The following is a 27820-nucleotide window of genomic DNA, read 5'->3' as shown; positions in this document are numbered from 1 at the left end:
GTTCCAAGTAGTGATTTTTTCCAATTTCCGATTATGTACGAAAAAATATATTAACCTGTCCGATGTTCAAATTTTTCTTTGTTGCGTACCGCTTCCTGTTGAATTTTTCTCTGTTGCGTGTCACTTCGTGTTGAATTTTCGTCAATTTTAAGCCTAACGAAAATTTTTATAATAATCAAGGCTATCGTATCGTTAAAAATTATTTCTTTATTTTGTACAAACAAAATAAATATATTGAAGAATATAAGAAACATGAAAATTATACTTTAGAAGTAAATTTAGTATCAAAAACGTTCGATTCAGCACGACACAGTCTGACTGAAAATCGTTCCAGTTTCCGGCCATTTCAATTACCGACGTTCCAATTTTTGACGCTCTACTGTATATATATTAATACTTATTAAGTTTACGCTACTAATTAAATAAAACTGTAATCATCATAATTATAATAAAGCGTATTTACATTTTTTATAAAATAATTATTCATATATACTGATGCTTTAATACTTTCAACATTATTTCACTACTAATATGTGATATTTTGACATCCTGTTTGCATGGTAACAGTTTAAAAATTAAAAAAATAATCAGACTGTAACAAATCTCTTGGGATTTTTTCTGTGGTGGGCTCGGTAGTCAAAGTGGATTGTTGGACCTGCAAATCTCTGGGCTAGAGAGAGAGATTGGCAATGTACTTACACTTTGTATGAAACTTACAACATATTCCAAACAATTTTTAAGAACATCAATAAAGTGTTGTTAAAAGATAGTTTAATTTAATTGAACATGCATATCTTCAAGCTCATGATCCAAAATGGGTTAGCAACAAGCAGAAGGAGACTACAATCCTATAAGTCATCCATGCAGCAACATTCTCCACAGCTTCCTGTCAGACACACTCATGCATCTCCTAGCATACTTCCTCATATTCCTCTGACTCAAACACCTTTAACATTCAGATACTCATCCACTTGTTCCAATCAAGACTTTCTTGATCTTCCTTTACCTTCCTTTACCTTGACCTTCCCATGCTTCCCACCAATGGCACACTCAAGATTTACTCTTGGGAAGCACAGTTTAATAGATAAAAATTTTTAATGCAAATTCAATAAAATTTCCCTTATGTGATTCACTCATAACACATCACTCAATAAGTCTCTGGTCTGACACTGATCTGGCAACACTGTTGACAGACCCATATGATTTCTGGATAGTACCAACCTTCAAACGATACATGTCAAAATTTTGTGATATTCTGACAAATTATTTTACAAGTTACATTAGTTTTAGTGACCCCAGTTTTTTAATTTTCAAAACAATGGATAAAAGAGAATTTCGTGTGCTGATTAAACATTGTTTTTTTAATGGGGAAAAATACTGTTGAAGCCAAACAGTGGCTTGATAAGCACTATGGAGACTCTGCACCAGGAAAATCAACTGTTATTGACTGGTATGCTGAATTTAAGCGCAGTTGGACAAACACCGATGATGCTGAACGCTCTGGTCACCCAATATCAGCAGTTGTTCCAGAAAACATAAAAAAAAGTCTACAAAATAGTTTTGAAAGACCGTAAAGTGAAGTTGCGTGAGATAGCTGACACCTTAAAGATATCAGAAGGTAGTGTTTTTACAATTTTACATGAAAATTTGAGCATGCGTAAGTTGCTTTCGAAGTGGGTGCTGCGTTTTCTCACACCGGACCAAAAACAACAATGCATCGACGATTCAGAGCACTGTTTGGAGCTGTTCAAGCGAGATGAAAAGGATTTCTTGCGTCGGTATGTGACAATGGATGAAACATGGATCTATTATTACACACCTGAATCAAAAAGATCGTCAGCTGAGTGGACAGCAGCTGGTGAAAGTCGTCCAAAGCGACCAAAAACTCAAAAGTCAGCAGGCAAGGTTATGGCATCCGTATTTTGGGATGTGCATGGTATTTTGTTCATCGACTATCTTGAGAAAGGTAAAACTATCAATAGCGAATATTACATGGCACTATTGGATCGACTGAGTGTAGAAATAAAATTAAAAAAAAAAAAGCCCTCACATGCAAAAGAAAAAAGTGCTGTTCCACGAAGACAATGCCCCGTGTCACAAGTCGATGAAAACGATAGTTAAATTGAATGAATTACACTTCGAATTGCTTCCTCACCCACTGTACTCTCCAGATTTGGCCCCCAGCGACTACTGGCTTTTTGCAGACATTAAAAAGATGCTCCAGGGAAAGAAATTTGGCTCAAATGAAGAAATTATTGCCGAAACCGAGGCCTATTTTGAGAGCAAAGACAAATCGTTCTACAAAAAAAGGCATCGAAAAGTTAAAGGAGCGTTGGAATGTCCTATCACTCGTGAAGGAGAGTATGTTGATGAATAAAGTTGAATTTCTAAAAAAAAAATTGTTTTTCTTAGTTAGACCGGAGACTTATTGAGTGATGTGTTAAATTTGCATAGAAATAGAAGACACCAAGAATACAAATAAAAAAAATGAATTTTAATTAGAAAAATTTCCAAAAATCTTTTCCTGTTTGTTTTCCTTTTTCTTTGGAGGAGGCCAGGTCCCTTGACCTCCCTGGGTGAACCACTTCTTCCCATGTATACTCTCTTCAATCACAGGAAAAAATGAATTAAAATAGATAATATACATGGAAAATTGTACATCTGTAAATTGTGAAAATTGTGATTTGTTTGAGTATGGTATAGTGCATGCAAATTTTGACCTAGCAGTTATTTAAAATTGACAAGAGCTTTTATTTTGGTCCCAGTAGTTGCATCCCAGGAACCCTAGGAAAAAGTTTGAAAAATTATATCCAGAACTCTGGAATTTTGCTTTGTTGTCCAAATAATAAAAAAAAAATATTTTTTATCAGCTTTTCAGTATTTATTTTAATCATCTTTCCTTATAAAGTTTTTAGAAGAAAAGGCATGAAAAGTTCATCATCTTGGCATAGTTTTGTCAATGCAACAAGAAAATTCTTGGTTTTAGGACAAACGGAAAAGCAAACCTTTGAATGAAGTGCAAAGTTGCATTCCATTTAATATAGTTAAGTTTATTTTTTCACTATGTTCAAAGGTTTGCATTTGTGTTTGTGTGCCCACAATTTTTTAATGAATTGTTAATATGTTACAAAGCTATACTTTTCATGTCTTTTCTTCTCAAAACTTTATAAAGAAAGCTGATTAAAATAAAAATGATGTTTTACTATTTGGAAATGAACAACTTTATCTGATAGAAGAAAAATTTCAATTATAATTTTACTTTTCCCTAGGGTTTCTGCAGATATGATTATTGGAACCAAATTAAAGATCTGTTGGTTTATGATAACTGCTAAATCGAAATTTACATGCAATGTACTGTACAATACTCAAATCATATGCACAACTTTCCATGAACACACTGTATATTTTCTTATCACTGTAATTTTAAATGTGGTTCATATCTAATGAAACAGCGACCTAAAGAATTTCTATTCAAGTGGTAAAAAAGTTAACACTTTGTTCACCAGGAAGCATCACAGTAGTAAACTTAAGTAAAATGGCAACTCCACAGCAGAAAGTGCAAGTGGTAGTGTGGTTTGTGAAAAAAAAATTGACAACTACAATTCAAAAGAAATTACCAAAGAGTGTATGGAACTGATCCAGTAATTTGAAAACAATTAAGGTATGGTTCCATAAGTTCCTGGCTACCAGATGTACTGAAACCCTGGGAGTGAATGTTTTAGTATTTCGGAAGAAAAAGTGGAGGAGATTCAAAAAGAGTTTCTCATAAGCCCATGCAAGTCCATTTGTCAAGAATCAAAACAATTTAATGTGCCGTATACATTGTGCCACCATTACATTGCGTAGTACACAAAAGGCTTCATTTGTATCCTTACAAATTTCAATTTTTGCAAGAATTAAAGCCACATGACAAGTCATGCCAACACTATAGAGATGCTGCATCATATCAGTTTATTATTTTTATTATGCATCATATCAAAATGAATACAGACTTTCTTGGAAACATTTTGTTCTCAGATGCAGCAGCATTTAATTTTTCAGTACTAGTCAATTGACATAATGTTTAAATTTGGGGCTTGCAAATTCTGTATTCTATCATGGAACATGTTTGGGATAATCTGGAACTGAAATGTTTGCTGTGAGCTAATAAAAGATAGGATAATCAGACCATTCTTTGCTGAAAAAAAAAAAAAAAATGAATGGTGCATGTATCTTGACATTTTTAACTTTTTGTGTATCCTCAGTGTGATGACTTATAATTCAGCATTATCTTTCAGCAGGATGGCACTTTCCCACTGGACTACAGATGTTTACAAGTTCTTTACTAACAAATTTTCTAATTGCTGGATTGGATGTGATGCACCCATTTTCTGACCAACACATTTTCTGGATATTAAAGAAAAGAAGAAATCCTCGTAAAAGAAATCCAGCAGGGATTTCTTTTATGAAGGCACTAGATGGACTGCATATATGTGACTAAAGTGGATAACATCAATATGTTAGTAACAATCATATCATGGAAGCAAGTTCTTGTGACAATGGACATGTTGAAAAGAACTTGGCAAGAAATAGAATACAGGCTTGATCTTATTTGTACATGTAGAGATTCACTAAAGGGTGCTAAATAAATGTTTTGATATGTTCTTGTGTTTTGTATAATTTTGTTTTTATATCCTTCATAAATTTCTTTATTGTAATGTTTTGAAATGTAGAGGTTTGAAAAGGATATGCTGTGCATCCTAACAGCTCATCTTACTGTCTTGCTGTTATAAAAATTTTAATTCTTAGTCTATGTCAATTATTATGAGTCAATTAGAAATTTAATTATACTATATAATTAAAACCAGAAAGAATACCACTAATTATCTGCATCATTTTAAATTAAATTGTGATATTTTGAGAAATTAATTTCTGAATTTATGCTTAAGTAATAAAAACAATATCAATAAATTGTTATATGCATCCATAAGAGTAGCTGAACAATAATCAAATTATTGAAACAATTTATTTGATCTTTTTTTTACAATTATAATTTTAACTTCAAACTATTATAATTTAAAATAAAAAAATTTTTAACAACTAATACAGAATTTAAAAATAAATAAATATATATATACAGTAGAGAGTCATTAATCCGAACCCCGGTAATCCGAATCGCCGGTTATCCGAACAATTTTCAGTAGGACTGTGTCGTGCTGAATTGAACGTTTTTGATACTAGATTTACATCTAAAGTATAATTTTCATTTATTAATAATATGTTATAATTTATTTATAATTTATATTTTTCAATATATTTATTTTGCTTGTACAAAATAAAGAAATAATTTTTAATGATACAGTAGCCTCAATTATTATTATAAAAATTTTCATTAGGCTTAAAATCGACGAAAATTCAACACGAAGCAACACGCAGCGGAGAAAAATTTGAACATCGGAAAGGTTAATATATTGTTTCGTACATAATCGGTTATCCGAACAAATCACTAATCCGAACAACCCCAGTCCCCAATTGATTCAGATTAACGACACTCTACTGTATATATATAAAAATTTAGAATTTCAGCATTTTAGTTGTTAAATTATTATTATAAACATAACTCTTCTGTAAAAAATTTCTATATCTTTTGGGTATTTTGAATCATAATTTGATAATTACATATATGTAATTAAAAATTATTGTATTGACAGAAATGATCATTAATGAAACATTATTATAAACTATATAAATACTTCATGTAATGTTTTTTCTTACTTGATTAGCTAATCCATGCAATGGTCCAGCTAAACCATTCATTCCAGCAGAAAATGATAAATATGGGTCAGTTAGAGCACTACCAACAAGATGTGTTGCATGTGCACTCACATTTCCTCCTTCATGATCACTGAAAAAAATTACAATTATGAAATATTTATTATGTTAATTTGTTCTGTTTACAAAAAAATAATTTTAAAAATATTATGAATTATTTTACTAATTAATGCACATGAAAACTACCATATTGCTCCTCAAATGAATAATGAAACTGTTAAAATAAAATTTTCTTAATAAATATTACTGATTAAACTATGTATCAGAAGTATTCAATTTATTATTTTGTTTATGTAAAATTCGGCATGATGTAACCAAGATACAGTAGATTCCACTTATAACAACTTTGGGAATTGCCTTTAATAATAATAATAATAATAATAATAACTGATCAACAACGTTAAGATTTTACTGACAGGCATTAAAAAGACTTGTTAAAACCAATTTCAAAATGTAAGGTCAGATGGAATAAGTGCACCTTCAATTTTAGAATTTGAAAGAAACGTTTCAGCCAGTGAAATAAAGATTATTGTAATCTTTAATTCTGTAATAGCTAGGATAATTCAAATAAAATCAAATGCTGAGTAAGTGTGCCAAAACTGTGATAATAACCTTTTGTTTATACACAGACTTCAGTACACTCAATTGAAAGTGTGGGCATAGAAAATGAAATAATTATGACATACTAAAAAGGTGACAGTAACATCAGTGTTATTTACTGTAATTTACAACCCTAGTTACAACAGAAATGTAAGATGATTTATAAAACAAGATGAAATTACTTTCTGTTGAAAAGAAAATTTAGGACAACTTTTGAACCATCTTACAGCAAGTTATAGTAAGACCTGAAGTTGCAACAAAAAATGATTAAACCACGTCTTCCAACATAGTACATTTTGCCAAGAAACTTGACAATGTCTTAGAAAGGAATGTTTGCAATAATCTTCCACTTCTGGGAATTAGAAAACAAGTCTTTTTTCCAGATTTCTTCTTGACAAGGTACATAAACTTTGCCCTGTGCTTATCAAAATCAATGATGACAACTTGTCCAACAATAGCAAACACTTGATTTTTATTGAGAATTTTGCAATGATGGAATAATCAACTGCTAGTATGGTGCTTTCTTCTGCCACACACAGACTTATCTTGAGGAGTATATATATGTACAACACAAACAGGTGCACTTACCTCAATGATCAAAATTTCAAAGGATAAATTCACCTTGACCTGTAGTGACAAAGCATGTGGGTGAAAAAAAAAACTTCATAACTTAGAGTATTTGTAACCTATCATTCTATAATATTCATCTAATTATTGTTTTGTAAAATCACAAATACTAGATTTTAAATACAAAATTACCTACTTACAATCTGTCAGAAGAAAAGACCAAACTTATCAAACCTTTTCAAATAACTGTTGTAATCATAGAAGTAGCCATGTTGAAACCAGCTTGAATACTGCAATACCTGTACCTATGAGCTACAAATCAATGTATTATATCAGCTTAATTTTTATTTGCTGATGAGGTATTATGGACAGGTGCAGTTACCCCATGGGTACACTTACCCCTTCTGACCATATAACTTAATAATAATAAAGGTTTAGTAATTATAATAATTATTATTATTTTAAAATTTATAAAATTAATAAAATTTTAGTAAATATTTTTAGATTAGTTTTTCAACTAAAATTTATGTTGATTTGAGGACAAACAAAAAGGTTTCATAATGTATTGTATAAAGTAACAGAAAAAAAATGAAGTTTGTTTTCTTTTAAATGGATAATAAATATCTGCCATCTTTCAACTTTATTTTAACTTTCATCAATAATAAGAAAAAATTTTAATCTTATTTATGCACTTTGACATTATTAAATCAAATCTGCACAACAACTTTCTTATTTTTCCAAAGTTATATCTATAAAGGCTTATAAGTCTGCTTTATTTTAGTACTTGAGAAAATAAACAATAATTTTTAATGAATAAATGCATTTGATACAAATGTTTCTACATTGTATTAATCTATATTGATGAAACATTGAGTTACTCATTAAATCTGTGCACCCTCTTTAGCAATTTTTGTTGTTAAATAGATTTAAATTTTTGAATCATTACATATGAATAAAATAAAAATTTTGTACAAAACAGGTAAACAAGTATAAAAACTGTATTCGAAAGCAAATTTTTCCACATTTTATTTTCAGATATTTTATTTTTAAAAAAAAAATATATATATAAACCTAACTGGATGTAAAATCTGCAAGAAAATACAAATCATAAAGAATATTTTTAATTCAGAAATGTAATCAATTCTTTCTATTTCTTTCTACAATTTCTTTAGAGCATTGAAGAAACTTTTTCAGTTATATTTGTGTGTATACAGTTGAACAGTCTATCTCAGAGGTGGGCAAGCAAGAGTTCAGTGGGAGCCGAAATGTAGATTTTGCAAAATGCATGGGAGCCGCAGTTCTGTACTGTTGTGGCAGATAATATGATAAGGCTGGAAAGGATAGCACTTTCAGCAAGAGCTGCATTTGCCCATGCCTGGTCTATCTCAAAATTTTCTCCAAAACCTCTATTTCTCAAATTATGGACTAAAGTGGCAATTATAAATTCAAAGTTCTGTATTTTAATAGCATAAATTGTAGTTGAGAAACATTTCTTTCTATATAGTTACAATTAACATTGCTTTTCTCTAATTGGCTATGAGTTTGGCTTGTGTCTTATTAGTCAAAGAAAGTCTCATATCAGAAACTATTGACAAATTATTTCTGTTAAGGTATGTCAAGAATGTTTTATTTATACTTAATACAAGTATGTACTCTACCTGCTATTGTATTAATAAAATATCATACTTCCAATCAACTCTATTACTGTTTACTGTGTAGTTACCTCCATATCTTTAAACCTGTCTACATTGAATTTTTTTCTCATTCCTGTGAGATTTGTGATAGACAAGTTCAACTGTACTTTTTGTGAATAATATTCTACTTTTTAACTTACAAAGGACATTAAAAAATGTTTTATATTACCTGTGAATGGTTAAGTACAAACGAATCAGATCTGTGAAATCAGAATCATCATAACCAAGCATTGAAGCAAAATTGGCAGACCAATCTTTATTTACATCTAATGCACCTATGCTGCTACCATCTCTATATAAATTTCGATATATGATTGCAGCAATAGGAGTTAATTTTGCAATAAGATTCATAGCATCTTCATAAACATACTGTCAATAAAAAAAAAAGTAAAAAATAAAAATTTATAAATTTCATTATTAATTCATTCATTTCATATGTTAAATTGTAAATGTACACAATATAATAAAATTTTTTAAAATGTTTAGATTTCATTTAACAAGATGAATATTTGAATGAAATTTTTATTTTGACTTTTAAGATGTACATAAAATTATGCTTAGTTTTAAATTTAATTTAGAGTAAAGCCAAGACTAATCTCTAATTTCTATTATTAGTAAAATCTGCTTTGTTAGAGAGCTAAATTAAAATCTAACAAATGCACTAAAAACACTAAAACCAACAACAAAGAAGAATTTTAATGTAAAAATATTAAAAAAACCAACCCAAATTTCCAGCCTATAATTCAAATGATCATGTGTTAAAAGTCTTCTGACTTATTTGTTAAAGAGTGCATATTATAGACTGCTAGATATAACCTGCAACAATTTTTCCACATTAAGAAAAATGGCTCTAAAATCATTTTACTTTGTTACATCACCAAGTCAAAGATAAAAGATAATGGAGATCCAGACAGAGATATACCATTAAATTTAATTTAAACTGTCTTTAGTGTTAAAAATCACAATTGAATCCAAAAGACATTTTATGAAAATAGAAAAACATTTTTAATTCCTTATTAAAAAAACAGCAACTAAAATACTGTATATATGTGTATATATACAAATTTTTTCTGAGATTAAATCTGTTTTAATTATTTAGACTTACCTCCCAATAAACAGCTTTTGGGACACCATCAGCATAAGCCTTTGCAAAAACACTTTCTGTATTACAGGCTGTAATAGCTGCACTAAACTGTGACATTGGATGGAGATGTGCTGGAAAATTATTCAGCATGGTCACAACATGAGAAGGTACATCAGCACGTTCTGCCCATGTTCTTGAAACTGACCTAACCTAAAGAAAATTGTTTTTAATTAGAATCCAGCAAAACAAAAACTAAAAATAATAATTTGAAGCAATTACATTTTATCAAGTTATACAAATTAAAGGTAATGAATATATAATTATATTTATCAATATTCTATGATTATATTTTCAAGTTCATGAACCAAAATTATGATTATATCATAATTAACATCCAACTAGATTCTTCTTAATTTCACAACAACACCTGATCTCACTGAGAATTATTTATTAACTTTAACAAATGTTTTCAACCTATTTGTAGAACAGGTTGAAAACGTTTGTTAAAGTTAAGCCTTTTAAGGAATGATAAAGTTAAAAAAGGAGAGCAGGCTGGAGTATAGAAAATCCCATATAAAAATGAACAATTGGGTTTGGAGAAAGAATACATAGGGGTCCCAAATAGAAACCTTAATAAATGTCTTAAAGAACACATGTGTAACATTGAGAAAGGGGAGTATTGTATGGCTTTGTCTAGAATGGCACAAAGCAAAGGATCAGTAATAGAATGAGAGGAAGCTAGCATTATAAAACCAGTACACTCACCAACATTAGCAATAAATTTGGAAAAAGTTGAAATTTATAGAAGATTTTGGGCAGATGTATGAACTATAAGGATGCCACATTATTACCCACAACATGGAAATATATGGTTGAAAAGAACTTATTAGAGAAGAGATTAGAGTATAATGCCCATACAATCAAAAACCGATATTGTGAATGTAATTTTTTTCTTTTTCATTATTTTGTTATCTTACATTGTATATATATATAATGTAATTTATTCTTTGGATTCAAATAGCTCAATATTCCAAAGACTTTTGTATTTTAAATATGTTCTTAACTGTTCAATTAAAATAAAAAAATAAAAAACAGTTATCAATATTCTATGATTTTTAAAAGCCTGAAGATAGCCTGTAGAACAGGTTGAAAACATTTATTAAAGTTAATAAATAATTCTCAGTGAAATAAGGTGAAGTTGTGGGAATTAAGATAATATCATAACTAGCAAATATATCTAGCTCTACCTGGGCTAAAATAATAATTAAACATTTAAATATAGTTTTAATTTTAATGTTTGTTCTTATAACTTTTCACCTGGGCAACACTAGATATCTCTGATGATAATTTCATAAAATTTGAGAGGAAAAGAAATTTCAAAGATTCAACAATTGTTCTTCTTGGGAATACACCAAGAGAAAAAAAAATTTAAAACACTGGTACAGAAACATCAAACAGTTTTGAAAATTATGCATGGTTTTGTTAGTTGGTGATTATAGACATTGAATAATTGCTTCCATCATGGTGTCAACAAATTTTGTCATGTTTCTTTTGATAATCCTCTCTTAACACGTTAACTGCCACCTGTAATATGATATTTTCCATCTTTTCAGGCCACAATGAGAAAATTTGATATTTAATATTTTATTATGATATAAATAGAAGGGTCATTATATAACAGTCGGTAGAGTGAAAATTAAAAAAATATATCAACGATGACTGGCCATCGTATGGCCTGAAACCGGAGACTATAAGACCATGTAATATTTAATATTAATTACTTTATATGTAACAAAAGAGAATAATTAAACTAGTTTTCGATATTTTTTCCTTTTTTTAACAATTCACTATTAAAAAAACACTATTAGATATAAAATAGCTTTTTATTTAAAAAAAACTATGACAGCCGGCCGTCGGACCACTTTGTGAGGCCATACGACGGCTGGCAGTCAGAAACGAACTTCATAGACGTCCGCGAGAGGCCACCACTAGGATGTAAAACAACATCTTACAAAGCCAGGATAATTTAACCTTGAGTGAAACTACATTGGTTATAGCGATGACGGGCGGTCGGATGGCTCTGTACGGCCCTAATTAGTACGACCGCCAGCGCGTCAGATGGCAGTTAACGTGCTAATAAAATAAAATTTATTTTATTTATATATCTTTGCTTAAAATTGTTCCTTTGTATTTTACAGAAATATTTGCAAAGCTTAAGAAATCACTCAAATGATGAAAAAAGTAATTATTTTTAAAACAATCTGTAACAATTTAAAATGACATATTTCAAGAGAACAATTATATTTCAGAGCAATCTTGAAAGTAAATGGGAAATAAAAATATTAATAAAATTTTTTAAAATAGCTTAATATTTTTGTTTCAATTTTAACTAAATTTAAGATTATATAGAGTTATAAGTGAAAATACAAATTTTTAATAATTAACTAGCTATTTCTTAAAATTGTTAAAAAATCAAATAAAAGAAACAAAATGTTATCTAAATTCTAGAAAATAAGTTAATCTTTGTTATATTATATTTGAACATACCAGAATCATCTGAGAGCTGTCAAAAATAAAAATTCATTTGAATACTTTAAATATTTTATACAAAAATCACTAAATTGTTTGAATTATTTAAAACTTTGTTATAATTAAAATAAATTTAATATTAAAAATACAGAAGGAGCTAAAAATGCATGAATACATCAAAAGAAACTAAGTATGCTTCTTATTTCATCTGTATTATTGTTATTTTTATTTACAATTTAAAATTTAATTTATAAGTTCACAAATTCTTTTAAAACTCACTTGTTCAGGTGTAGGAATGTCTTCAGTAAGCAACAACCAGAAAAGACCTTCAGGTAAAGGTTCACCACCACCAGGAGGTTTTGGAATTAATTTTCTGATTTGTGGAATTGTGAAATCTCTGAATTCTATTCCATCTTCTGGATCTAAATGTGATGTTTCAGTAACTAAACTTCTCATTCCTCTCATTCCACCATAAACCTATATTAAAAAATATATTTAATTTGATATAAATAATTTAAAAAATTGTTATTGAGTTTCCAAACCAGTGTTAAATATGTCCAGCATTTGGACACCTAAATACTGAACATATTTAAATCTGGTAAAGATGTTTTACAACAAAAAATACATCTGAGCTAATATATTTTATTTAGATTAAAAAATTTCAAACCACATTTGATATCCTGTTGTTAATTTTTAGAATAAATTGCACATTATTAGAATTATAAATACATAATTTCATATATTTAAGATTACCAAAAATTTCTACTTTTAACAGTTAAATAAAAGCAATTGTAGTAGTAGTAATAATAATACCTGCTCAATAGTTATTTCACCAATTACTTTACTTCCATATACTTCTCTGAATTCTTTAACTCGTTTTTGATGCTCTATAACTCTTTGTGCCACGACTGATTTTAAATCCTAGAAATAAAATTGTTGAAAATATCGTTATAAATTTATAAACATTTTATGTGATTTTAAAAAAAAATTTATAGGAAATCAAGCATTTAAAAAATAAAAGACTTAACTTCTAAAATAAATTTATTGAGAGAAGTTAATCACAAATGGAGATTCTTACATCAATAGAAAATTTTAAAAAACTTGAAGATAGGCAACAAGTCAATCTTAAGTTATTAATAAGCTAAACATGATAAAAGCAATTAAATTAAGAAAACCTTTTAATATTAAATTTCTTGACAAAAAATTTATTCTGTGAGAAGTGCTTTATGTTTGTATTTTCTGAAAAAGAATTACAATTAGAACAATGATGGCTTAAGACAATGCTACACATGGGCAATTTGCCAAGAGAAAGATGCTTTCCAGGAAATCTTTTATGGGAAACTGGCACCTATTTAGGTGTTAACACATTGGAAAACTCTGTGGCAAGCCAGTTTGTGAAGCAAAAATTCGAAACCAACTACCAGTGTTTGATGGTTTTTATGAACTCAGTCACTGGTGAACTAAAAGAAAATGTAAAAAAAAACATGATAAATAATAAATATATACAGAAAGGTCAGTCAGTTGACTACATTCATTCATAAAGATTTTAACAACAGATTCAAATTAGATATAAAAGTGGGAATGTAAAATGGTTCTATTATTTCATAACTAATGGTGGACTATATATAAAAATTTTGATACTAAATCAAAAATCAATGTATCAAAATTTAATTGATTTCAAAAGCAAAGTTAAAAAATTAGAGCCATTGGAAACTAAAGATCACCAGGATAAAATGAATAAAATCAAAATAATAACTCTGCAGTAATCTGATTTATGAAACATATAGCTTCATAAAATCAGAATTAATAATGATGTATTTTGTTTATAAAATAGTAAAAGAATACAAAAATATATAAAAGTAGCCATTGCGTGACTGTCATATTGCGATAGAACTGAGGCAAAGCCAGAAAGAAAGAAGCAATCCATGCACTTGTTAGGCACAAAGAGGCAATCTTTGTACCTGATGAACATGACCAGATAAACTTTGCACTTGCCAACACAAAAGAGACTATCCTTGTACCTGCTGGCTATGGGAGACATGATCCTTGCACTTGCCAACAGATAGGCAATTCAAGAACAAAACAATCGATGACGATTGCTTTGTTTTTGTATTTTGTTCATTTTTCAAGCCTATTTTCCATTAGGTGTACACAATGCTATCTTTATTTTTGACCCCTAGGTCTAAATTTCAGGTGAGCTCAGTCACATCAGACCATATGCATTGCCACTTTAATACAAGGGTTCTCAACTTTGTGTATTGATCCCTTTTAAGAAATTTTTTTTCCGTCAACCCCCTTCAATATTATATTATTTCTAATATAAAAGCCGTTGTGCATGTGAATTTCTTATAACTCCTGCAATCTTTGTCCAATCCAGATGAAATTTTGGTTATATTTGTTTAATGTTCTGACAGAAAGTATAGGCTACTTGGTTTGCAGAAATATAGAATAAGAATTGTGGAAATACAGTTATAAAATAAACGTTTTATTGTTTATCAATTTCAGATTGGTGATTGCACTTGCATTGCAGTGACCTCAGTGACAATATGACATTCATGCTTAACAAGAAAACTTCCCTTAAATTGCATTTTTAAATATTTTTGCAAATGGCATATTTTAAACTTGCTTCATTAAATTTAAAATTTAAACTTTAAAAATGATAGCTGCATCATGTCACTTCTATGACAAATTTAAAAAAATAAATCTTTTCTTAATGACCACATGACATTCTATTATCCAATCTGAAGTAACAATCTAATGTACCCATTATTTAGAAAACATTATTGTTTATCTAATTAACGCATGTATAATTCATCTTTGTTTTATCAATGTGGAATTAAAAATACTTGCTATTTTGTCAAAAAATTGCCTAGGGAAAAGCATAAGAATAAAAATGGACAGGTAAATTCTAGACCTAAAAGAATAAGAACAACTAAGACCCCTGAAGGCTGTGAAGTCCAACTTGAGCAACATCAAATAAGAATGGCTTTGTCAAGGGCTGCAGAAACAGCATCACACTGTCAAGCTTGACTTGAAGCTGTTTTCAATTCTTCAATCTCTACTTTCTCATAAAAAATATTCCATCATGCTTGATGGGAGAATTTGAGTATATTGTATAATATATATATATATATATATATATATGCCATAGTCTCTTACATAATTAATAAAAGACATCTTTCTACATTTATTTAAGAGCAAAAAAAACAAAGTGTAAAATTTTACAAATTAAAAAAAAATTTAAAATATTTAGTTTTAGTGACCTCCTCAAACTTTCATTGACTCATTATGAGTCAAAACCAACCCCATTGGGAAACCCTGCTTTAATAGGCTACTTCTGTATGTCAAAAACTAAGTTGTGGACCTATTTTTTACATTCAAATAAACCTTTTTTACATTTTCAGATTCCTCATCACAATTAATAAAAAATGACAGTTTTATCAAAATCAGCCCATTAAATTTTGAGAATGAACTCCATTCTGTAAGCCCAAGCTAATGATCATGGAACATTGCATGACAAAGTTGCGCAATATCGCTTTGTCATATGTGCTCACGCTCTGACTTTATATCACAAAAACAGTCATATATCCTCCAGTTTTTATTACATTTTTGGATTTCTTGCCGCAATTAATAAAAAATGGCAAAGTTTAATCAAAATCAATCAGATTTTGAGAACAAACACACCAGCAACAAACCAATAAACATACAATCTTCAATTACAGAGATGACCTTTTATTTGAGGTTATACCTCTGTAGAAAAAATGCAAATTGGTTTTAAAAAGTCTTCAGGTGATGATGCCATAAGTTAAAACAAATAGTTCATTAAAAATGATCGACAGTATTTTACATATTAAAAATATACTGAAGAATACAAAAATTTTGTCTTCACAATCCATTGTTACAAGTTTGTGTTGTGTGTTTGTTGATTCATTGCTGGTGTTATGTTATGACAAATCTTTTGTATTTATGTATTTTTAATATGCAATTTACCACTGACCATTTTTAATAAACAATATATATTATTGTTAATGTAAATATCAGTAATGTATCAGAACTAAATGATAAAAGATAATATAATTCAATTAAACTTTTAAATAAATTTTACATAAACTTTTATGTTTAAGCTTTGTTTCAAATGATGACTTCATTTGAAAATATTTTTCATTAACATACAGTAAAATAATATGTTATTAGAAGATATATGTTTATCCCATTGAAATATCTCCTGATCTCATTTATATTTTAACAAATTACTAATAAATATTTGCTAATGTACTTTGATTCTTATTAACAGAAAATTTATAAAATTACAAATTTTTCTATAAATAAATTCTGATAAAAAAACAGATATTTTCAAAAATATATTAGTTAAAACAATAGGAAATTATTAAAAATATGATTCACAGAATGTTTATATTATTTTGATAAACTACTAAAAATAATATACTTACAGTACTATCTGCGTAATAACGAGAAGAAATACATAATAAAGGAAGAGATTTCTGTAAAAGAAAAAAATATATATATTAACGGTTTATATTACATTATTATTATTTTTTTTAAATGTATAATTAAAAAATGGCAATATTAAAAATATATTTAAGTATAATGTGTAAGTAAAAAAGAAGTACATAAAAGTTAAGATATTGTACAATTAGGAAATTATTAAGTTAACCAATTTATTTGGTGTTACATATTAAAATCGATCAGCTAGGCTTATTAGCTAACTGTAGTTAATCAGTCTGCTTTGTGCAGTTGTCGTGTGTGTTCTTGGTTTCTCACGTTGATTATTTTCAAAAACTCAAGTTCCAATGGCTCCAACAAAGTGCACTGAAGAAAAACAGCTAAAAAGCTAAGATGTTAGAACAACAATAAAGGTAAAAAAAGAAATTATTGCTGCCTACTTCAGAAAGGTTTTAAAAAGCAGACAAAAACAGATAATACTGGACAAGTTCTTTATTAAATCAAGTGCTACTGAATCATTGGCAAAACAGACTACATGATCATAATTGGAATTACCTAATGTTTTAATTGATGGAAAACCTTCTACTACTATACTGTATTTATATAGTACAATAACAATAAAGTTTTACAAACAACATAATTTTTATTCTTTTACCTTATTTTTTAGGATGGGAACGAATTAATTGAATATCAGTTATTTATTATGAGAAAAATTGTTTCTATATTCGTCATATTCCATGTTCGTTAGGTCCTTAGGAACAGATTAATGACAAATATAGAGGTTCCACTCTATATTAATTATATATTCTGATTAATCATTTGAGAAAAAATTTTTTTATGTACATATTGCATCTTTTTTAAACTTAATATTTAAGAAAAAAATAAGTAAAGAAAGAAAAAAATCTTAACAAATGAAAATTACATTAATAATAAATGTAGCTTTAGCATTATAAATATTAGAAATTTCATTTATAATAATTCATATCATTATTATTTAAAAAACTGAATATTTTTAAAATTTATCTATTATTATTTGCTATTACATGAAATACAAGTTTATTATTTGAAAAAGACAAAATCAATTTTTCAAACGTGATGTCTGTACATGAAATAGTAACAGAATTTTAAAAAAATTAATGATGCATTATCTTAAAGCTGTAAAAAACAGTTATTCATAACTTTTCAGATTGCAATCAATATGTTTTTATTGGAGTATGTTAAAAATCAAATTAATATTTTTCCTCTTCTATACAAAGGTATGGTAAAGGAAAAATATTGGTTGTGGGATATGGAATTGATTGATCACAAATAGGCAGTGTGGAATGAACTCATCTATTGTTATTTTGAAAATCATTTAAGGTCAACAAAAAAGTCTCATCCAATTCTCCACATATGGCTTCCTATGTAACTGAATTAATAAAATTAATACAGCTTCCATACTTTTGGGATGAAAAGATACAAGGGACTTTTGATTCACCCTGTATATAACAGTTATATTTAAATATATATATATATAAATCATCATCAAAATTACTTTCAAGATAAAGACACTTTCATATAAAAAGATAAAAACATAATCACAGGAAAAACAAAATAATCGAATAAATATTATATATCATATCATATATAATATATATATCTAATTTGACAAATTGATTATCAACTCCATTTTTAAACAAAATTAATAATTTAGAAATATTTTGATAAACTTTAGTAATAAAAAAAAATAATTGAAAACAATCTTTTTAATTATATGTATAAAGTACCAAATATTTTAAAACCAATTTTGAAAAAAAAGTGTATTTCACCAGAAGTTTTATAAATTGTGGTAGAATATAATTTAATATGTAAAAATTTGAGAAATGTATCTTAAAAAATTCTATTTTCAAATTAAAATAAGAATGAAAAAATTTGTTATATTATGATTCATTTGATTAAAAATAAAATTTCTAGAATATTAATTGGTATTAAATTTATAATCATTTTATTGAAAATGAAACCTTTTATATCTGTAATATAATTACAATTACAGATACAAATCTTCAAAAAGTACAAAGCATATTACCATAATAATAACAAAAAATTAAATATGCACAAAAATTTCATATTATTAAAAATACTTTAGTAAATTTCTTGTGAAAACTTTAATATAATTTTTATGTAAGAGTATATATTTGAAATATAGCAATATGTCTTTTTATTGTCCTTGAATGTAATTAAACAAACTATCTAGATATTAAAGGTCAGGTTAAAGCCTAGATTAAATTGTATGAATTTTATCAGAATTACAATTATTAAAATATAATACTAATGTTTTAAAATTATAATTCAATATTACATAATAGCTTCTTAAAATCAGATTATCATAATTTGTACATTTTATGATTGACAAAGACCTCAAAAATTTTCTTATAAAACTTAAATTTTAATAATAATAATAATAATAATAATAAACCATAATCAAATATATATATATATATATATATCATATGTACTGCATCATTGCACATATGGAATGTTCCATTTTAAATATTTTTTTTAACTTATTTGATGTAAAAAATATCACTCTCGCCTAATGAAAGCCATTTAAAAAAATGGCTGAAAACATTTGTGCTTCCATTAAATCACGGATGTCCAACCCATGGCCCGCATGCGGCCCAAGGCAAGTTCCAATGCAGCCCAATAAACGTGTAAACAAAACCAATAAATTTTTAAATTTTATTTTTATTTATTCATTTTAACGGCATAAACTAAAAAAAGAAGTTTCACAAAGCCATAAACCTTTACACATATTTTATTTTTGAGTGGAAAGGAAATATTTTCAAATACTTGGAAATGTGTGAATAAGGAAGGAATCTGGAGTTATGACTCAAAAGGATTATAGACCCAAATTCGGAAAAAGGAGAGAAAGGCCAAAAGATAAAAAGTAGTGAGAAAGGTTAAATAGACTTCCTGCTATACAAATAGTGACCCTTAATTTTCCAACCTTCCTCACTTCTTTATCTTTTGCCCTTTCTCTCCTTTCCTCGAATTTCGATCTATAATCCTTTGAGTCCCAACTCCAGCTTTATTTAGTATTCTTTCCAGCGTTACAAGATTTGGCTACCTTTTTTCAGTTCAACATAAAAAATATTATTTGGCACATTGGGTACTTTTTGGGCTGCATATTATTTATAAATATATTAACTGAATAAAAATGTACTTTAAAATGGCATTTCATCATTTTTTATTATTTAGAGACTCAAATAAAACAAATATTTGTGTTTATCAAATAAATTTTTGTTTATCTCCTTTATAATAAATGAATTTATCTATTTCAAAGTAAAAATTGAAAGTGTCTGTAGAAGTAATTTTTTAAAATATCCTTTTTCTTGATAACATTTTAATACTTATTACTATAATCTAGACATGTTAATCCTTAAATATACTTGTATATATAAGGTTTTGCCACAAATATCAATATATACAATATACTTGTGATCCAAAACTCCATGACTACTTTCTAATGTGGCCCAGAGAAACAACGGTTGGACACCCCTGCATTAAATTTTCATGTGCTGGAGTAGGTTTGAATGATGTGCAGTTTTTTCTGTTTGAATGCTGGTTCTCTTTGAGATGTCCATTGCCTCCCATCATTTGCTGGTACTCAAATGATGTCATCTACTCATTTTTCAAAATTTGGCTATCTTGAGTTTCCTGATAGGATCCATAAAGCAGAGATACAAGCCATTTTTATACTTGCCATGTTTCCTTGTTAAAAATGTTGATATGTAAAATTTTTCTGTGGGGTAGAGTTTCTGCATGCATACACCTCTCATATAAACAAATTTTTCAGCTACATATTACTTTTGCCAAATATGCTAATTTTTCACTTTTTGCTTAACTTTTGGACATAAGTGTATTTCAGATGATTCCTGTTATTCCAAAGAAACATAAATAAATAAAGCAATTAGGAGGTCAAAATCTACAAATGGACTTACATGAATTCAAAATTGAACTTTTAACATTAAAATATTTATGCGCCTTTGAATAAAAAAGAGTTTGCCATTTTCACGAGCTTTGTTTTTCATGATTGAAAAACGTGAGAAGTGACAAGCAGGTCACATTGCAAACAGCATGCTCTTGTTACTTTTCACATTTGATATTTTTACCGGAACCTCTGCTGTCTCTCCATCAGACTGACAATATTATAATGGCTATGTGTGGCTTTGACACAATCTTAATGGAATATCCAATGTATTATTGCCATTTTTAAAGTGATTTCAGGCAAATTGCTTCATACAATCACTGTAAAATATTAATCAATATTTTATCTCAATTAAAGCCAAACAATTGTTGGATTAAATTGAGCTACATTACCACTACTATTAATAATTAAATACTGAGTAACCTAGCATTAGAGATAGGTGTTAGGCACCATCTCTTATTAAATTTAATAATTATAATTAAATTAATATTTAATAAAGAATTAAGAAAATTCTGGAAGAAAAGAATCAGCCTGGAGCAGGACTTGAACTCACAACAGCCACTTACTGAGTGGATACAATGTCAGTTACATTACTCAAACCTCTGTCCAATCCTTCTAAATTATTTTAAAATTTTAATTTAATTATAATTATTAAATTTAATAGGAAATAATGCCCAACATCTACCTCTAGTGTCAAATTATTCAGTATTTAATTATTAATAGTAGTGGTAATTTAGCCCAACTTAATCTGGCAATCATTTGACTTTAATATAATTATCAGGCTTTGAAATGTTTACATACATTTGTCTTGATTTTTGAACATTGTCATTTCTTGCAGTTAACGGTCATCCACTAAACTGATCATCAATTTATGTATTTCACAAACTGATCATTACTAAATCATAGGTGTTTATCTAGATTTATGCCATTCATAACAGCTTGATCTTAGTAGAGCTCCCTCCTAGAAAGCTTGTTTTATCGTGATAAATGCAATTTATCATAAAATTTGATGCACATTCTCTATTCTTCATAAACCCTCCATGACAAATTTTAAAAAGTTTCAATATCTGATCTTTTTATGAAAATAAAAACTATTATAACAAGCTATTATTTATTGTGACATCATCACAATGCCAGGCTGCAATTTTTAGTCATATTTTTAATTTATTTCATTTAAAATATATGCTCTCCATCTCAAATTAGTAGTGTCTTGCCCCTGTACATCATACTTTTCCTTAAACAACACAGTCATGCCAGTCACTTATCTAACACCTTTAAGGAAAAATTTTTTGAATTGAAATAACTTCTAGTTTACATTAAAAATTCATATAGCCTATAGTTAATCGAGGCCTTCTGTCCCTAATATTTCCATATCTGGTCTTGTCTTTCATCTAACTAACTCCATTCTTGAGATTAAGGAAAGAAATAGACAACAGTGGGAGTTTATGGGTCTACATTTTTTCAAATTGCAGCCCAAACATGCAGGTGAGTGAGTTCTATGATTAATATTACATAAATACATGAGAATGATCATGTATAAAATCACAAAAAAGTGTATCCTTGATACTTTTTTGATCTTGCATGCCCATTCTTGGAACTTTTTGAACACACACTTTAGCAATAAGTTTCTATAGCCATTTTATATCATAGGTAATCATCGTTTTACTTTATGAAATATGATAAAATGGAATAAAAAAAGTAACTTAACTTTTAATATATATATACACATGTGTATTATATTTTATTTACTTTTACTGTATATAATATTATTTTAAATATATAACTATCACACACACCCATACCTACAGTACTGTTGTTATAAATCAAAGCTGAAGAAAATTGAGATTATAGGTATGAAGAAAAAAAATTTTTTGAATCACTTTTTAATAGATAATATGATAAACTAAGAAACATTAATGAACAAGAAATAATATTTATGTTTGTAAATGAATGAAATGAATTGATGTCAGTATTCTACTTTATTTGAAAGAGAAAATATAGAAAACTAAAAGAAAAAGCTTAAAATTATACTTATTTAAATATTTCTAAAATTTTCAGAAAAAAGCAATCCTAAAATAATAGTAACAACATTAAAATCATGAATGGTTCAGAAGTCAAACAGTACAAATCTGAAAACTTATGATAATTTTTTTTTATAGCATTTGAAATCTATAATTATAAGTGATATTCCTAAAATATGACTAACAAATTAAATAAATATTTAATTATAATAATACCTCAATTGTCATATGATAATTAGATTTTATTTTAAAGATAAATAAATTTTTAGGTAAATCATTAACAATAATAAAATGAATACTAACATTTATGAGTCAATTTTTACATATATTTTTTAGCAGAAATTACACAAATACATTCACAAATAAAATAATAATTTAATTAAAACTTATGATTAAATTCAAGCTTACTATTGCAAAAACTTAAATTTTGTAACAAAATTCATTATCTTAATGATAAGATTACTTTATCTTAGAACTAAATTTAGAATGTTTCCCTTCATAATTAGTTAGAAAAATTTGATTTTAATAAATTCTCTCAAGTTGAATATTATTGTAATAAACTGATATCAGAAAAATTTAATCTATAAAAATGGAAACAAATCTATATTATTAAACAACATGGAGATAACATTATTTAAAAAGTTTAAATAATTTATAAATAAATAAATAAAACCTAGATTAATTTAACATACAGGTTACATGAATTCATTTGTCTACAAAAGAATACTTTAAAAATATAGTACATCTATAAATGATATGACAATTACAAAAACATTATTTAAGAAATATTTATTGTATAAAGAGTAAACCAAATTAAAGTTCAAAAAGTTTTTTCCATATCCAATAATATTCAATGTGTAATTTATTTCCCTTATTTATTTTTATTTTCCTTGTAAACATCTAAATCAATATTCATAAAATTTACTATTTATTTTAGACACTAAAATCAATTTTTATTATAAATAATAAAGATTTTCATTGAAAATTACAGATCCACACTAGAGTTTCTCAAACAGGATCTCAGGATCCCTGCTGTATTTTTAACCTGGGAAATCCTGTAAATTTTTTAAAAATTCACTTTTTTCTTATTTTGTGTTAGGGTTGAGGAAATTTTGCAAATAGAAAGTATAATTAACTCATAAACTATCAGAATACAGTTGTATTTATTAATTTTAAGCCTGCTTATTCGTTTTTCAAATTTTTGGTTGTTATGACATCTCACAGGTATATGAAATAATCAATATGTATTTGTGGCAGGACTCTGAAAATTCTTTACTTGTCAGAACCTGTAATATCTTGAATAATTGCACAGATGCTGTCTTAATTTTAACTATGCCCAGTAGCTTCAATAACTGCATTATGCCAGATTGTGTGAATTGGGCAAGGATAGAAATAAGTACGAAGTCTGCAAGTATGAAGTTTTTCTTCATAAACATGATTATTAAAGCTAAATGAACCTCCGAATTATTGGGCTATAAGCTTGACACTGCTATTAAAGCAGCTGAGGTAGACAAATTAAGAATACTAGAGAGCAAAAGAAGTACTATAATCTCAAAAACGAACTAGAAATCTTCCAGGCTACAGGTGAAAAACACACAGCATCTGTCTTCTCTTAAATGCATTAAGTTAAAACCCTTTGTTAGTCACATGGCTTTTTTTTAGTCACATTTTTTCCGAAATTTTTCAAAAAATTCAAGTTCTCTAATTTCTTCGAGCTGCGAAAAATGCAATAAATAACGTTTTTATTGCGTGCCAAGTTTACTCAGAAAAAAAGTCGAAAAAGTGATGGCGTCTCACAGACTCCACGAGCTTTCGGGTAGGAAAAATTCGGAGGAAAAACACGCTCGCGATAAACCACTATCGTCGATCGTGATCATCTTTTTCGCTATCAATTCTTTTCTCCCAATAATTTTTTTTTTATTTCATGAAAAAGATTGATTCTAGCCCAATTTTGAAGAGAGATATTGAAACTGATTATTAAACTTAGCAAAGTCTCATTATACTCTGCGAGAAGTTATGTTGTAACGCGCGAGAAATAACAGCGACAAAAATTTTCAAAATTAATTTTGCAAATACAAATTGCACTAATTGTACAATTTTTGTTTCTTGCGTAAGAATTTCATTTAGGTATTGTGCAAATGCATTTTTTTTATGAAATTTCAAGAATATTTTCAGTTATAAATAAATGAATTTATGCATTTGACATCATGTCGTAAATTGCCGAATTTTTGATGGTCCATCATTATTTTTTTTGATTGCTTAATATATATTTCACACAGCATTATTAATACTATGATTTTTGGAGGTTAAAGAACATATTAAATTAATTTTAAAAATGAAAAATAATTATATTATTCAATTTCAAGATATTTTTAATATTTTAAAAATAATTAATTATATCCCGGGATCTGGGACAAGCAAAAGACCGGGAAATGAGAAACCCTAATCCACACATCATAACAGAATACGCTTAACACATAAATCTTATTTTAGGTACTGAATATTACATAAACTTGCTTTAAATTTAACAAATGTTTATGTATAAAAGAAAATTAAAAAAAAAATAAAAATAAATTCACACATAGCTTGTTTTTTTATACTTTGTCTATAAATTGTATTTAATAAAGAAGTGCCATGCCTTTGTAGAAATGGGCTGGCAGAATTACAATTTAATAAAAAGTAATAAACATTACAGATGGATACTAGTCCAATCTTCTCTGCTTGCCATGTCCAATCACCAGGAACAACTATTTCCGTTGCAGAGACAACCTTTCTTTAGAGGCTATGCCTCTGCACAAATATGCAAAACAGTTTAAAATGTCCACAGGTGACAATCCCAACACAATTAAAAATTGTAATTCTACCAGCCCATTTGTACAAAGAAAATTATATTTTTAATTGTGTTGGGATTGTCACCTGTGGACATTTTAAACTGTTTTGCATATTTGTGCAGAGGCATAGCCTCTAAAGAAAGGTTGTCTCTGTAATGGAAATAGTTGTTCCTGGTGATTGGACATGGCAAGCAGAGAAGATTGGACTAGTATCCATCTGTAATGTTTATTACTTTTTATTAAAGTGCCATGCCTGTCCACTTTCAAAAATACTTAATTAAAAAGCATTATAATAAAAGTATAAAACTTAGTATTCTAAAAATGAAGAATCATTAGATAAACCTGCAGGCATCATCTTATATAGCAGGATGGCCAAACCTTGTCACAATAGGAGCCATGAATCATTTATCAGAAATACACAAGAGTCACATCCTGGATTGTTCTTTTATATAACCTTTATACTATATATATATATATATATTAGGGATTTGGTGTTATTCCTCCATAAACACATATAGATGTAGCAAATATATATAAGGAGTAGGGGTCTGATTTTAGGAGTGTGTTCTATACATAAAAGCAACAATAGAAGTCTATTGATAGAAGAGATGCATGTGGCTCATGAGCCACAGCTTGGCCACATGGTTATATAGTTTTAACATTATCACCACAATACATTAAAAATAAGCAAATACAATTTTAAAAAGTATTGTAAATTATTGAGTAAGTTTAATTAAATATTAGAGTATAAAATAAGATAAATTGTAAAGATAGAAAATAAAAAAATCCATCAGTGTGTTTGCTTATAAATATAAATACCAGATAAAAGTGGATAGACATTTATGTCATAAAAAAATTAAACAATTATGAAAAATAGTGGAAAATATTTAATATAATTTATCCTGTTTTTACTGGATAAGCATTTCTTAATTACTTGAAAAAATTATATTTTTGTAATTAGATAAAAATGCTACAATATTTTGATTATTGCATGGCTGATTCAGCTTTGCTTTGTCAGTTTTACATAATCATAAAAATAAAATTGAATATATGGAAGTTTGTGCATATTAAGTATACCAGTATAAATTCCCAAAATTAAAAATGGCTTTTATTTTTAATTTTATAAAATTTTGTAAAACATCCGTTAATTAAAACATAAATATATATTATATTTATATAACAATTTAATATAAAACTCATTAAAAAAATTTGTAAACATTTCAGTGATAGATCTCTTACAAACAAAACAATGATGCATTTGAAAAAATATAAATCTAAATATATAAAATTACTTGTCCTGACTGAGTGACTGATTCATCATCGCCCAGAGCAAACCACTGAACCTAAAGAGATGAAATTTGGTACACAGTTAGGGTATGTCGGGAAAATGCACACTAAGAAGGGATTTTTCGAAATTCCCTCGCGGGGTGAGAGGGATAGCATTAACCTGAAGAACTGTACTATTTTAGACGCAATTTTTTGTTTTCAACTACATTTAGTCTTCATTGAGTACTTAGGAGTATTAAATTGATAACATTTCAGACGTTGTTATAAAATTTTTTTATATATATTTCTATTTTTTAACCAAATGTTCGAACTGTTTTAAATTCAAATTTGTTATTGCATATTGGTTCGATTATAGAACAATTGTAAACATTCCAGAAAATTGATCAAATTGAAAACAGTTCATTTGATTCTCAGCAATTATCATTCTCAGTGGTAGGTGTTATATAACAATTACTATGGTTGTTGAAATACTGAATATAAATGGCGTTTTCTTGCAAAATCCACACAGGTGAAGTTGCAGGTAACAGCTAGCTGTAAATAAAGTAGTTGCTTGTTTAAAAGTTAAACAGTTTTAGCACTCTTCAATAGCAGTTTGGACATGGCAAGTTTTGATCAATCACAGTGCAAGCTGAAAATGCTTTTGTCTAAAAAATTCTAAAGGTTTTAAGTGATTTGCATTTCATCCTCAATTTTCTCCTTTAATTTTGAGTATTATACCTTACTGCTTAGCACATGTCAGTTGTTAAGGATGACTAGAACCTCACCAAGTTTGATCAAAATCAGTGACTCCAACATCATGCCATCCCCTTGTTAGATCAGGAAGCTTTGTTATGAATAACACATTTTAATGTTTACTTCACTTTACTTTAGCTAGAATCCATTAAAAGTAATTTTGATATAGAAACAGAAAATTTATATCTGATCAGATATCAATGTAAAAACAAATATGGTATCTGAAACTATTG

General features: G+C 27.8%; 1 protein-coding gene and 1 pseudogene across 1 annotated transcript in view; one reads left to right on the top strand and one right to left on the bottom strand.

Annotated features, from left to right (window-relative positions):
• Positions 1-27820, bottom strand: part of LOC136978766 (probable citrate synthase 2, mitochondrial) — a 45879-nt gene that overhangs the window by 13747 nt on the left and 4312 nt on the right. The window contains exons 2-7 of the mRNA XM_067274590.1: positions 16737-16787; positions 13099-13206; positions 12565-12762; positions 9778-9966; positions 8842-9041; positions 5755-5884 (exon numbers count right to left, since the gene is read on the bottom strand). Coding sequence (XP_067130691.1) covers positions 5755-5884; positions 8842-9041; positions 9778-9966; positions 12565-12762; positions 13099-13206; positions 16737-16787 — 876 coding nt within the window. The remainder of the gene's footprint in view (positions 1-5754; positions 5885-8841; positions 9042-9777; positions 9967-12564; positions 12763-13098; positions 13207-16736; positions 16788-27820) is intronic.
• Positions 1319-2409, top strand: LOC136978658 (protein GVQW3-like; annotated as a pseudogene).

Source organism: Centruroides vittatus, unplaced genomic scaffold (assembly GCF_030686945.1).
Source record: "Centruroides vittatus isolate TY-2023 unplaced genomic scaffold, ASM3068694v2 contig_549, whole genome shotgun sequence".
NCBI lineage: Eukaryota > Metazoa > Arthropoda > Arachnida > Scorpiones > Buthidae > Centruroides > Centruroides vittatus.
Note: the sequence above shows the minus strand (reverse complement) of the source record. Positions and strands in the feature narration are given on the sequence as shown.